The 14092-nt window shown below is 40.5% G+C and overlaps 1 protein-coding gene across 1 annotated transcript in view; it reads left to right on the forward strand.

The window, feature by feature from the left end:
* The window catches only part of LOC124605844 (calpain-7-like), a 98625-nt gene that overhangs the window by 36621 nt on the left and 47912 nt on the right, over positions 1-14092 (forward strand). The window contains exon 3 of the mRNA XM_047137775.1: positions 692-887. Within this exon, the coding sequence (XP_046993731.1) occupies positions 692-887 (196 nt within the window). The remainder of the gene's footprint in view (positions 1-691; positions 888-14092) is intronic.

The following is a 14092-nucleotide window of genomic DNA, read 5'->3' on the forward strand; positions in this document are numbered from 1 at the left end:
CCCACAGAATGATAAAAGGAAGAAAAGTTCATGATTTCACTACATTTTTGCTGTTCATGCTGTAAAACTTCAGCACCAGACATAACATTTTAATTTATTACTTCTTTATTACTGACTCTAGCTGAAACACTGGTTGGAAACAGTATCCACACATCTTCAGTATCAGGCATGACATCTGTATTTATTACTTCTTTATACTACTAACTCTCTTCACAACACACTTGTCAGACAATATCTGCATATATCACTGAATGTACCTGCAAAAATTATATCATTGTATAACACATAGTTCAGGACGTGATGATGTCATAAACATTAAGAAGCATGAAAAACTTGATTTTACTTAGAGTGAAGTGCAAATTGCCTACATGATGTTCATTCAGTGTTTCATAATGAGAGCACTTAGTGACTTCAAGCAAATTTTAAGAATAAATTCAAACCTTTTCTCACTTCAGGCTTAATTTCAGATATTTGACACTTAATTCATTTGTAAAGTATTCACAGGGGGTGTGATTCTTTAAAGAATAATGGACTGACAGATACCTACTAATGTGTAGTGTTTTAATGGCATACAAAGTTTTATGACAACACTAGATTTTTACTTAAGATTTGTTTTGAAGTATGTTATCCATCACACTTACTGATCATTTCTTTTTGGGTTTTCTTTATTATTTGTAACTGTGTTTTGTAGAGAGCAGCAGCTGTCAATGATCCTGTGCTCCATGCTAAACTTACGGAGGTTACTTGCAATGCTGTGGAACGGGCTGAGGAACTGAAAGGGATTTCTCACAAACCAAAGGAAACTTCAGTCTCTGTCCAACCATCTGTCCCTACAATCCCAGAAGCAAAGAGCCCTAGTATATCAGTGAGAGCTTCATCTCAAAGAGGTAATGTGTGTTTGTATTTATGCAACATACATCAAAGACTGTCTTCCATGCTAAATAATGTCAGCAGACTGTTTTTTTTTTTTTTTTTTTTTTTGTCTTCCTCTAATAAAGACAGACTGCATGATAAGGTCAGTGAACATACACATAGCATGTCTTATCAAATCAAATAGTGGAAATTCCAGGTTGGTATATCAACAATATTAGGAAAAGGATCGATTGCTACTCACAAATTGCAGACACACACTAAGAAAGACTGTTATATGTTTACGGTTTAGCTTTAGCCTTCTTCAGAAAAGAGAAAACACACTCACACACCACACAAAAATAAGCAAGCACACCTCACACAAACATGACCACCATCACCGGCAGCTTGTACTGGTACCAAGATAAACAAGAAATTGAAACATTTAAGTATGAACATGAGTAATCAGCATTTGTTTTTTTCACATTTTGCTGGCTACTTTCATTTTAGGGACACCATTACCCTTTACACAGATCTCAACTGATGGACCAGGTGTATCTATGTGAATGTGTTACAAAGATGCACTTGTCAGTGTGTACCTTTGACAGGTAAAATGTGTCTGATTTTCATGTGGATGATGTATTGCAACTAGACTAGCACTTCACATGAAGTTTCAGAGATTGTCATTACTCTTCTTGAGGAAAAGTAAAATGATCTTCTGGAATTGATATGTACATTCTTTGTATTCCCGTTCAGTGGTGTGAAGCAGTATTTGCCATTGCTTTTGATCACAGATTTCACGAGAGACAATAATTATGGTTGCTTCACCTATTTGTAACTTGTCTGTTGAAAACACAATAGCCTTTAAAGGATCTGAATTAGGAAAACAACCACAGAACACATGCATCACTCTATTCAAATGTAATACATTTAATCTGAAAGTATTTGCTCCTGTATATGACATAAAACTGAATTTAAAGCTTTTCTTATAATGTCTGCAGTATTCCCTATTTTTGGAATGTTTTAACATCATGTGCAGTATACGTAATTATGTTTCTTTATTATTAGTGGGCCTTAATTTCACCCTCCTCCTCCATCCGTCTTCCTCCTCCCCTTATCCTCCTCCTCCTCCTCCTCCCCCCCCCCCCCCTGCCTCCTCCTTATTCTTTATGATTTACTCCTTTATCTTTCTGTAGTTTTCTAACTGTTCAGTTGGTTTTTATTTTTTCAAAATATTTAGTTTCCCTATTGCAAAGAATGAAAAATAATGGGAGATGGTAAGGGAGACTGACAAAATTATGGAGAATACAGACAATACAGAAGTGTCATAATCATAGCGTGGTAAATGAAGATGAAACAGTTTATTTATTTAATTTATTTATTCATCCTTAGACCATTTTTACAACAGTGCTGAACATGCAGATTGATATATTACAAAAATAATGTATGTGTATATAAAACATACACCAGCGTTAAGAAGGAAGCAATGGATTGCATGTAATAAAGATGGAAAGGACCTGCTGATGTAGCAGAAAACATGATGATGATGATGGTGATGATGATATGAAAGGCATGCAGATTAGGATAGGATTAGGTAAGGATAGTGCAAGAAATTGGCCATGGCCTTATCGTTGGAACCAACTCAGCATTCACATGAACAGTTTGGGAAAAGCACGGAAAAGCCAAGTCCAGATGTCTCCTCCTGAATGCGAGTCCAGTGTATTAGTACTGGCTTAACTACTTTGCTTGCTACATGATTTGGAAAGAAAACTGCACATAACTAGTCTACAAGGCGATTAAAACATGCATGCCCAAGAAGTTTAATCAGTGATATAACTAGAACATGAAATTTTGTTATATTACACTCCTGAAAAAATGTGACCACATGAACACATTATATAACACTGCTGAAAAGTATAAAGGCATGAACACCCAAACACCTGCCTACACTATATTCACCACAACTAATCTTGAAATACACTACTGGCCATTAAAATTGCTACACCACAAAGATGACGTGCTACAGACACGAAATTTAACCGACAGGAAGAAGATACTGTGATAAGCAAATCATTAGCTTTTCAGAGCATTTACACAAGGTTGGCGCCAGTGGCGACACCTACAACGTGCTGACATGAGGAAAGTTTCCAACCGATTTCTCATACACAAACAGCAGTTGACTGGAGTTACCTGGTGAAACGTTGTTGTGATGCCTCATGTTACGGAGGCAAAATGTGTATCATCATGTTTCTGGCTTTGATAAAGGTCGGATTGTAGCCTATCGCGATTGCGGTTTATCGTATCACGACATTGCTGCTCGCGTTGGTCGAGATCCAATGACTGTTAGCAGAATATGAAACAGGTGGGTTCAGGAGGGTAATACAGAACACTGTGCTGGATCCCAATGGCTTCGTATCACTAGCAGTCGAGATGACAGGCACCTTATCAGCATGGCTGTAATGGAGCATGCAGCCACGTCTCGATCCCTGAGTCAACAGATGGGGACGTTTGCAAGACAACAACCATCTGCACGAACAGTTCGACAATGTTTGCAACAGCATGGACTATCAGCTTGGAGACCATGGCTGCGGTTACCCTTGACACTGCATCACGGACAGGAGCGCTTGCGATGGTGTACTCAATGACGAACCTGGGTGCACGAATGGCAAAATATCATTTTTTCAGATGAATCCATGTTCTGTTTACAGCATCATGATGGTCACATCCGTGTTTGGCGACATCGCGGTGGATGCACATTGGAAGCGTGTATTTGTCATTGCCGTACTGGCATATCACCCGGCGTGATGGTATGGGGTGCCATTGGTTACGCGTCTCAGTCACCTCTTGTTCGCATTGACGGCACTTTGAACAGTGGACGTTACATTTCAGATGTGTTACGACCTGTGGCTCTACCCTTCATTCGATCCCTGCAAAACCCTACATTTCAGCAGGATAATGCACGACCACATATTGCAGGTCCTGTACGGGCCTTTCTGGACGCAGAAATGTTCGACTGCTGCCCTGGCCAGCACATTCTCCAGATCTCCCACCAATTGAAAACATCTGGTCAATGGTGGCCGAGCAACTGGTTCGTCACAATACACCAGTCACTACTCTTGATGAACTGTGGTATTGTGTTAAAGCTGCATGGGCAGCTGTACCTGTATACGCCATCCAAGCTCTGTTTGATTCAACACCCAGGCGTATCAAGGCCGTTATTACGGCCAGAGGTGGTTGTTCTGGGTACTGATTTCTCAGGATCTATGCACCCAAATTGCGTGAAAATGTAATCACATGTCAGTTCTAGTATAATATATTTGTCCAATAAATACCTGTTCATCATCTGCATTTCTTCTTGGTGTAGCAATTTTAATGGCCACTGTAGCAATTTTAATGGCCAGTCGTGTAGATCTCATCTCTTAGGAGGTGCATATGAAACTGAGAAAACAGGAGCCAGCAATAGAAACATTCTTATGTAAAGACAAACACAGGATGTTTGGTACATTTTTTAACAGAGTAAAAAGTACTCCACAATAAATGAGGCTGTACTGTTTATGTAATCCAACATATTCATTTACACTGCAGAAACACTTCTCGACAAGAAATGAGTTTAATGCTGCTCTAAAAGCCATTCCCTCTCCAACTTCTTTATGTATGCTGGCAGTTCATTGTAAAGAATGACACCAAAGTGCCTCAGAGGTCTTTGAGTGTGAGTTTTTTTTTCTCTCTCTACATGGAGTAACCCACAGTTGCAAGTGTTACAACTACAATAATCACTATTAGTTTGCAGGTTTCCAAGATTAGCTCTTGCCGTCATTACACATTTATATGTGCGTAGGGAGGCTATTGTAAACACACACAACTTGCAGGACTAAGTACTTGCTGTGAGTTCTTGTAGAGCTGTGTAACAAGATTCAAATAGACCCTTCCTGTAACGCAAAAAATGTCATTCAAGAGATTATTTCATTAGTTACAAGGGACTGGAAGTAACCAAAGTAAGCCATTCTGTTACCTTTGAGGAACATACTTTAGAAATGATTTTCAGAGAAAGCAATGCAGAACTGAGTCTCTGGGAATTTACTTACATGGTCTTCCCAGTTTGTCCTGATCAACATATAATCCTGAAAGCTTTGCACATCATACCATTTGTGTCTCATTTCCACCCAGTACCAGCTGGAGATACTGGTAATGATTCATTTTTCCAAAATGAATGTACTTTGTTTTCATTACATAGTCTGTTGGCATTGAACCATGAGTGCAGATACTTTCAATGACTTGATCAGTTGTTGTAGACAGAGATCCTTAACATCACTCACTATTACACTAGTGTCATCTGCAAACAACATGATCTTTTCATATCAGCGCACACTCCGCTGCAGAGTGAAAATCTCATTCTGGAAACATGATCTTAGCTGCAATTTCTGAGGTCTTTGTATCATTTATATAATTATGGCACAGAAGGGGGTCTAAAAGACTACCATATGGTGCACCTATTTTGACTTTCTTTCCATCAGATACTTATCTGATATCATGGTTGGAATGAGTTGATGCAAATTCCACAACCTGTGATCTATTTTGCAAATAAGATTGAAACCACTTATTTTCTATCCCAATTGCTCCCATCTTATCTAAAAGATTTCATAACTGACATTGAAGAAAGTTTTCAAAAGATCTACATTAACTTCTACAATATTATTGTTATTATCTAGATTGATAATTATTTCATTTGTGTTATGCATTATTGCAGTTTCTGGTCTTTTACATGTTTGAAAGTCATGTTGATTAATGTTCAACAGCTTGTGGTTATTTAAGTACTTAGGAGTTTGTTGTTTCATCAGTATCTCAAATACTTTAGAGAATGGTGAGAGGAGTGATATGGGCCAATAATTTTCAAATATATCTATTATCACTTTTGAAAAAAAGGTTTCATTTCTGAAGTTTTTAATCTGTGGGGGAATACTACCTCAGTGAATGATAAATTGGCAACATGTGCAAGGAGCTTTGCAGTTTGTGAAGTCGTACAGATTGTAAGTGACACTGGTAGCTCATATATATGTGCTGACATTTTGCATTTGAGGCTTTTAATCGCCTTTACTGCTTTTCCAATTTGCAATGAAGGCATTCTCCAGGAGGTGTTTTAAAACTGACTAAAGGTTTCATAGATGCTCCTGAGTAGGGCCCACCCAGATGTCATGCACGTAATTGACACAATAAGGAATGTCCTGAATCAACTGATCCAAAAACCATAGATAAATTCAAGGCACAAACAAGGTTCCACAAGGCAAGCAAGTAAACTGGTAAAGTCCAAATGGGTTCTTAAGGACCAAGACAGTCTGAAGAACTGTGTCCAGTGGCAGCTGCAAGTAAGCATGGAACAAGTTGATGCAGTATGCTCCTAACAACTTTGCCAACAATTCCACCTGCCCTGGGATGGAATACTTATCCATGACAAATTGCACATTGATTGTCAGATTAAAATTGCCAGATTAGATTAGATAGCAATAATGTAGAGCTTCCATCCAATGTCATATCATGTGAGCAATTTAATACATCTGGCCTATTGGAACATGTGCAACTGCACTTCAGGGCACAGGAAAGCCTTTTGGAAAGCACATTGCAATCAGTGTTCGAGGAAATTAAACTCCTTTGGTTGCCTGTAGTGTACTGCAAGTTGAATACCATTGAACTTATTTGTGCATTTTTCAAATACAAGTTAGCAAAGGAGAACAAGAATTTCAAAATAAATGGTACTTTACAGTTGTGTCACTAAGCTCTGCTAGTCTTGTACACAACCTTGAAAACAGTTATGCACAAAGAGTCGACTGTCTTGACATAGCAACAGAAACATTGCTGATCCATGTAGACGACTGCAATAGCAGCAACGAGACTACAGCCAGCAGTGAAAGTGATTGAAGTAGGTTTTATTAGATTTATCATTCTGTACTGCGAGGTTTATTTGAGCTAATCGACTTTTCCATTTACTGTTGAACTGTGCCATACAAATGTTCATTTATTGTGAGCTGCTTGCATATTGAGCATTTATTTGTGATTTTGGATATTATTTCCCTTTACTTCCAATAAAAACTGAATGCGGCAATGCTTTACTGGAATTTGACTATGAAATTGCCGTTCTTCGCTGAAGAACACGTGCTTGTGGCGCATTAGAACAATGGCAGCACACTGGTGTAAGCAACTAAGCTTCACCACAGCCTCGCATGTATTGCAGCTACTAACACAATTGCTTTACAAACTCTTAAATAACAAACACAAGGAGAACCTTCAACATCGCAGCGCGTCAGCAATCGTTGGTTAATATATTAAAAAACTAGAAACCCACCTCGATTGCGAAAAAAGCACCTAGTGTTAACTACGCTGAAACCTAGGTTAATAGGTGCTTTTTTCGCAATCGAGGTGGGTTTCTAGTTTTTTAATAAAACACAAGGAGTACTCAGTAGTAAAGACATATGATGTAACCAACAAAAGTTAAAGCTCAACACTGGTGCCTTTTCTGTCACAGTAGCTAGGACAGTAAGCTCAATCGCAGCATCTTGCATTTGATGTTGTTGTGATGAAACGAGTAATCAGAAAATAATGAAAATCTGCCTGTAAATAGAACAAGGTTGTATCTTTAGACTGTGCAAAGGAAATTTTTCTCCTATGTACAGTCTGGTTTTTATGCATATTTAAAGTTGACACTCACCGAAAAAGCTAAAAAAAAAAGCACAGTTTCTCTTAAATATTATTGTGTATGTCGGCCCCCTCTCCCCTCCCCCCCTTCCCCCTCCCCCATTCAAACTAAGATGTAATATTCATACACATTTAAGTAGACATTTCCACAATTATGACAGGGTACAACACACTGATGTTTGTAATGCAATATGACCAGGATATAAGCTCAAAGTCAGGGGTCAATCATTATCAAATGGGTAATAGTCTGAACCTTAGGATCTGGAGCAAACTAGACAATCACATCATGAAATTGTGAGTCTGCATAAAAGGTAGCACATTTGGAATATTAAAAATGACACTTGCACAAGAGGCCCTGTAAATCGGTGATCCAGGCTGCATACGACTGCCCAGAGTGGTTGTGGTGCTAGTGAAACTAAAACTGTGCCACCATCGCGTGGGTTTTATGTCTTAAATACTGCATAAGCAACCTAAAAAGCTCTTCAAAAGGGAGTTTCTCGGGATTGGTGAAGGGTCTCAAATTTTGGACAGCTTCATATAAACTCTCACTGCAGGATGACAAGAAGTTAGCCTTAACAGCTGGATCGAAGATACGCCTTACCTGGCAGTGGATTAAGAACTGGCTCAGGTAATTCTCCCACCATTCCACTGACTCATCAAAACCAGCAAACGGGGCTGGGGTGGTGGGGGCTGCGAAGAAGACTTCACAGCTGACACCTGATCCCCCACTGGTGAGGCAAGGGTGCAAAGGAAGTCCACATTCTGGTTTATCTGTGCCTGCATCTAATCCTGTTGCTGCTGCTGCAGATTTTGCTGCACCTTCTAGAGATGTAATTGTTCCTGTCAGCAGTGCAGAAATGCCAGGTCCATGGTGGCCCAAGTTGAACACCAGGAAAAGTGGAAAAGAAAGAAAGATATGGGCATCACATGCATAAGAACAACCTTCATCACCAGTTGAATATCTGCACCAGTGTGACAATGCCACTACACTAGGCAGTTGGCACGGATACTTCGCAGGGTGATGGTGACTAAATAATTTCTGGCAAAGATAACCCCATGAGAGGAAAACAATCCTGCCATGTGAGTCAATCTATGGGAATCAAAGTGTCTGAACTGACATATGAAGTGGCTAGGTACTCTCGTAGCTAAAAGTATTCATGTCCCATCAGGATGGTGCGTGGATTCTTAGGCAGAATAAGAGGAATGAGAGAACAGAACCTCTTAGAAACTGTTATGTTATACTTTAGTGGAATGACTCCTTGATAAATTCCAGATACAAGTTCTAACCAATTCTGGAGCAAGTCAAACACTTCAACTGTTCACAATGAAGACATAAACAAAAATCTTGAGGCCAGTTCTGAGGTATTACTTTCAAAAGTTCAATTACGCTATGTTGGTAGTAGATGGATGTAGACTGGAGCTACACAACATCTCAGCAAAAACTTGTCTACCACTCTGTAAGAACTGGGTACAACAGCAGTCAGGGGTCACTTTATCCTCTTGATTAATGGTGTCAGTGGTGCCTCACCTCAGGGGGTGTGGCACTTGCACAGCTAGTGGTTGGGCGGCACCAGTTGCTGTCTTACATCCCTGGAACTTCCTGTGCTTACTTCTGCACCTGAACAATTACCCACTGCTGCGATACCACAACATAGAAATGGGCACAGAAATAACTCAGCACATGGCTGGTGTGGAAGGCTAATGACTAAGCACTCTGCAACAACACGTGGCACGAAGTGGAAGCTGAAGTCCATGGTGATTGAACTCCACATAAGCATTGGCCCACCTGACCTACTGCCACCAGCAGGTAAACGCTTCGGCCAGCAGGTCTACTCATACTACGTTGTATACACCCTCCATGGCAGACTTCAGCACTCTGCTGCTGCACTACACATACCAGCTCATCTGCCTCCATCACAGTGTTCATTGGCGAGGATACTGAAACAATTATTTGAAGACAGTTTGAATTGACTGCAGTCATGACCCTTGTATGTGGTGATCCCCAAATGTGACACAGTACCTGAATTTGGCAAAGTTTTCCAGAATTGACCTTTCAGCACCTTGCTGCAATGTATATAGCAAAAGACTTTTATCTGAAGCTGAACTTATTTCTGAGGACAAACAGAACTGCCTGTTATCCATTAATGCAGAGAAATTGGTATTCATTCACCAGACTTGCCTCTAATTCAGTACATGTGCTGATTTATTTTTGTGTTAAAATGAATAATAAACTGTGTTTTGATTTGAAAACTTTGTCATTTTATTTGTGTTTAGAGTATCTTACATGTGAACTAAGTAAAGTCAGTTTTGTGAAATTTTCATAATTTTCATAATAACTTTGTCATTTTATTTGTGTTTAGAGTATCTTACATCTGAACTAAGTAAAGTCAGTTTTGTGAAATTTTCATAATTTATTGAAAATCTGCTATCTAGTGTCAGGCCAGATGGTAAATTTAGGCTCGATACTGGATAGTTGCCTAATGTCATTTTACCTCTGATCTAAGTCCTTATACTGAGTAGATCATAGAGTTTTGTGTAGGAAATCTGATGAGCACTATGGCTTAAATGGTAAAATAGGGATGTGGCTGAAGTCATTTCTAGATGACAGAAAGTGAAAGGTAGTGTTGAAATAATTCTGTTTTGTCACTCTCACAGTGAAAGGTTGAGTATCACAGGGCTCAGTGCTTGCTCCTTTACTATTCTTAATTTTTGTAAGTGATGTGCTGTGCTGTATGAGCCAAAAAGCACGCTTCACCCTGTTTGCAGATGACACAATCATTACAATTGTCAAAGGACCCAGCTGCAGCAAAGAAAAAACTGTTGCCACTATATTCAAATCATCTGTCCCTCAATGTGAACAATGTTCAGTTCATTCAGTTTCAGACAGCACACAAAAAAAGAAAATGCTGAGGTAAAATGTTGTAACAAAGAAATATTGAGAGTGAGTCTTCCAAACTCTGGGAATACCTATACTAATAGCAACCTGAACTGGTCAGTTGACTTCATCGACGTATGTAAGAGACTGAATTTGGCAGCCTTTGCCGTTTTCTCAATTGCATCTGTTTGTGACCAGGAAACAATCAAGGCTACACAATTTGGATATTACCATTCATTTATGACTTCTGGAATTATAGTCTGAGGAAACCAGTCACAACCAAATAAAGTCTTAATGACACAGAAGAGAGTCATCAGAATTATGAGTAGAGTCCATCCTAGATGCTCTTGCAGAAAAAGCTGGGTATCCTCACCATGTCATATCAATACATTTGTGTGTGTTGGTGTCTTGTCAACAAGAATTGTATAATTTACAAAATTAACAGTGCATATCCTGATCATGATACATGAAATAAGCTTAATCTTCATGAAGATAAAAAAAAAAAAAAATGGGATGGTGCAGAAGAGAATAAGTTATTCAAGCATAGAGGAATACAATAAACTTCCAGTTCGTGTCAAGTAAGTTATTGGGGATATGTATTTTTTGGATAATTCTTTCTCATCTTTACAGGAAATTTTTGACAGTGTGTAATAATACTTTGTGCATTGTTAGTAATTTTAAGCATTGCTGTGTGAACTTACTGTATATCACTGGTATCTCACTTTTTAACAAAACATTTTTTTAAAGAATTAGTGTGTTAAAGTTGTTGTTTGTATGTGTAACTATTATCACTACAGTTATCCAAACACTTGGACCTCCCTTTTCTTGTATCTGTTCAATATGATTTAGATTGTAAGCCTTATGACCTTTTACATATGTTTATTATTGTAATAATCTAACACAATCTACACCTTAGTGATACATACACATTAAGAGTCTGTGGAACTTAAAACTAAAATAAATAAATAAAACTAAATAAAAATCAAATACTTTTAGGGCTTTAATTTCTAAACATATTCTGTTCTAATCTTATTTAGTGTTTCCAGAATGAGATTTTCACTCTGCAGCGGAGTGTGCGCAGATAAGAAACTTCCTGGCAGATTAAAACTGTGTGCCCGACCGAGACTCGAACTCGGGAACTTTGCCTTTCGCGGGCAAGTGCTCTACCAACTGAGCTACCGAAGCACGACTCGCGTCCGGTACTCACAGCTTTACTTCTACCAGTACCTCGTCTCCTACCTTCCAAACTTTACAGAAGCTCTCCTGCGAGACATGCAGAACTAGCACTCCTGAAAGAAAGGATATTGCGGAGACATGGCTTAGCCACAGCCTGGGGGATGTTTCCAGAATGAGATTTTCACTCTGCAGCGGAGTGTGCGCTGATATGAAACTTCCTGGCAGATTAAAACTGTGTGCCCGACCGAGACTCGAACTCGGGAACTTTGCCTTTCGCGGGCAAGTGCTCTACCAACTGAGCTACCGAAGCACGACTCGCGTCCGGTACTCACAGCTTTACTTCTACCAGTACCTCGTCTCCTACCTTCCAAACATTACAGAAGCTCTCCTGCGAGACATGCAGAACTAGCACTCCTGAAAGAAAGGATATTGCGGAGACATGGGTTAGCCACAGCCTGGGGGATGTTTCCAGAATGAGATTTTCACTCTGCAGCGGAGTGTGCGCTGATATGAAACTTCCTGGCAGATTAAAACTGTGTTCCCGACCGAGACTCGAACTCGGGAACTTTGCCTTTCGCGGGCAAGTGCTCTACCAACTGAGCTACCGAAGCACGCGAAAGGCAAAGTTCCCGAGTTCGAGTCTCGGTCGGGCACACAGTTTTAATCTGCCAGGAAGTTTCATATCAGCGCACACTCCGCTGCAGAGTGAAAATCTCATTCTGGAAACATCCCCCAGGCTGTGGCTAAGCCATGTCTCCGCAATATCCTTTCTTTCAGGAGTGCTAGTTCTGCATGTCTCGCAGGAGAGCTTCTGTAAAGTTTGGAAGGTAGGAGACGAGGTACTGGTAGAAGTAAAGCTGTGAGTACCGGACGCGAGTCGTGCTTTGGTAGCTCAGTTGGTAGAGCACTTGCCCGCGAAAGGCAAAGTTCCCGAGTTCGAGTCTCGGTCGGGCACACAGTTTTAATCTGCCAGGAAGTTTCATATCAGCGCACACTCCGCTGCAGAGTGAAAATCTCATTCTGGAAACATCCCCCAGGCTGTGGCTAAGCCATGTCTCCGCAATATCCTTTCTTTCAGGAGTGCTAGTTCTGCATGTCTCGCAGGAGAGCTTCTGTAAAGTTTGGAAGGTAGGAGACGAGGTACTGGTAGAAGTAAAGCTGTGAGTACCGGACGCGAGTCGTGCTTCGGTAGCTCAGTTGGTAGAGCACTTGCCCGCGAAAGGCAAAGTTCCCGAGTTCGAGTCTCGGTCGGGCACACAGTTTTAATCTGCCAGGAAGTTTCATATCAGCGCACACTCCGCTGCAGAGTGAAAATCTCATTCTGGAAACATCCCCCAGGCTGTGGCTAAGCCATGTCTCCGCAATATCCTTTCTTTCAGGAGTGCTAGTTCTGCATGTCTCGCAGGAGAGCTTCTGTAAAGTTTGGAAGGTAGGAGACGAGGTACTGGTAGAAGTAAAGCTGTGAGTACCGGACGCGAGTCGTGCTTCGGTAGCTCAGTTGGTAGAGCACTTGCCCGCGAAAGGCAAAGTTCCCGAGTTCGAGTCTCGGTCGGGCACACAGTTTTAATCTGCCAGGAAGTTTCATATCAGCGCACACTCCGCTGCAGAGTGAAAATCTCATTCTGGAAACATCCCCCAGGCTGTGGCTAAGCCATGTCTCCGCAATATCCTTTCTTTCAGGAGTGCTAGTTCTGCATGTCTCGCAGGAGAGCTTCTGTAAAGTTTGGAAGGTAGGAGACGAGGTACTGGTAGAAGTAAAGCTGTGAGTACCGGACGCGAGTCGTGCTTCGGTAGCTCAGTTGGTAGAGCACTTGCCCGCGAAAGGCAAAGTTCCCGAGTTCGAGTCTCGGTCGGGCACACAGTTTTAATCTGCCAGGAAGTTTCATATCAGCGCACACTCCGCTGCAGAGTGAAAATCTCATTCTGGAAACATCCCCCAGGCTGTGGCTAAGCCATGTCTCCGCAATATCCTTTCTTTCAGGAGTGCTAGTTCTGCATGTCTCGCAGGAGAGCTTCTGTAAAGTTTGGAAGGTAGGAGACGAGGTACTGGTAGAAGTAAAGCTGTGAGTACCGGACGCGAGTCGTGCTTCGGTAGCTCAGTTGGTAGAGCACTTGCCCGCGAAAGGCAAAGTTCCCGAGTTCGAGTCTCGGTCAGGCACACAGTTTTAATCTGCCAGGAAGTTTCTTATTTAGTGTTGTTTTATTTCTGGTTTCTACATACTGGAGTTTTAAATATTGGAAACATGATTATTTTGCCCTCTGTGCTTTATTATTTGAGAATCCCATAATCTTGACATTTCCTCTGTGGAAAGTGCATGGAATTCTTTCTCTGTTTGACATGTCTGTAAAAATATAGAATACACATTAAACACACAAAACAAAACAATATTCTTAAAATGAAAACTGTTATGTAACTGCATGACTAAAACAAGAAAGTTAAATTTCGGTGTTTACATCATTATTTCACTAGCTCTATAATGTATATGATGTATGGAACAGTTGAAA

The sequence above is a fragment of the Schistocerca americana genome, chromosome 3 (assembly GCF_021461395.2).
Source record: "Schistocerca americana isolate TAMUIC-IGC-003095 chromosome 3, iqSchAmer2.1, whole genome shotgun sequence".
Lineage (NCBI taxonomy): Eukaryota > Metazoa > Arthropoda > Insecta > Orthoptera > Acrididae > Schistocerca > Schistocerca americana.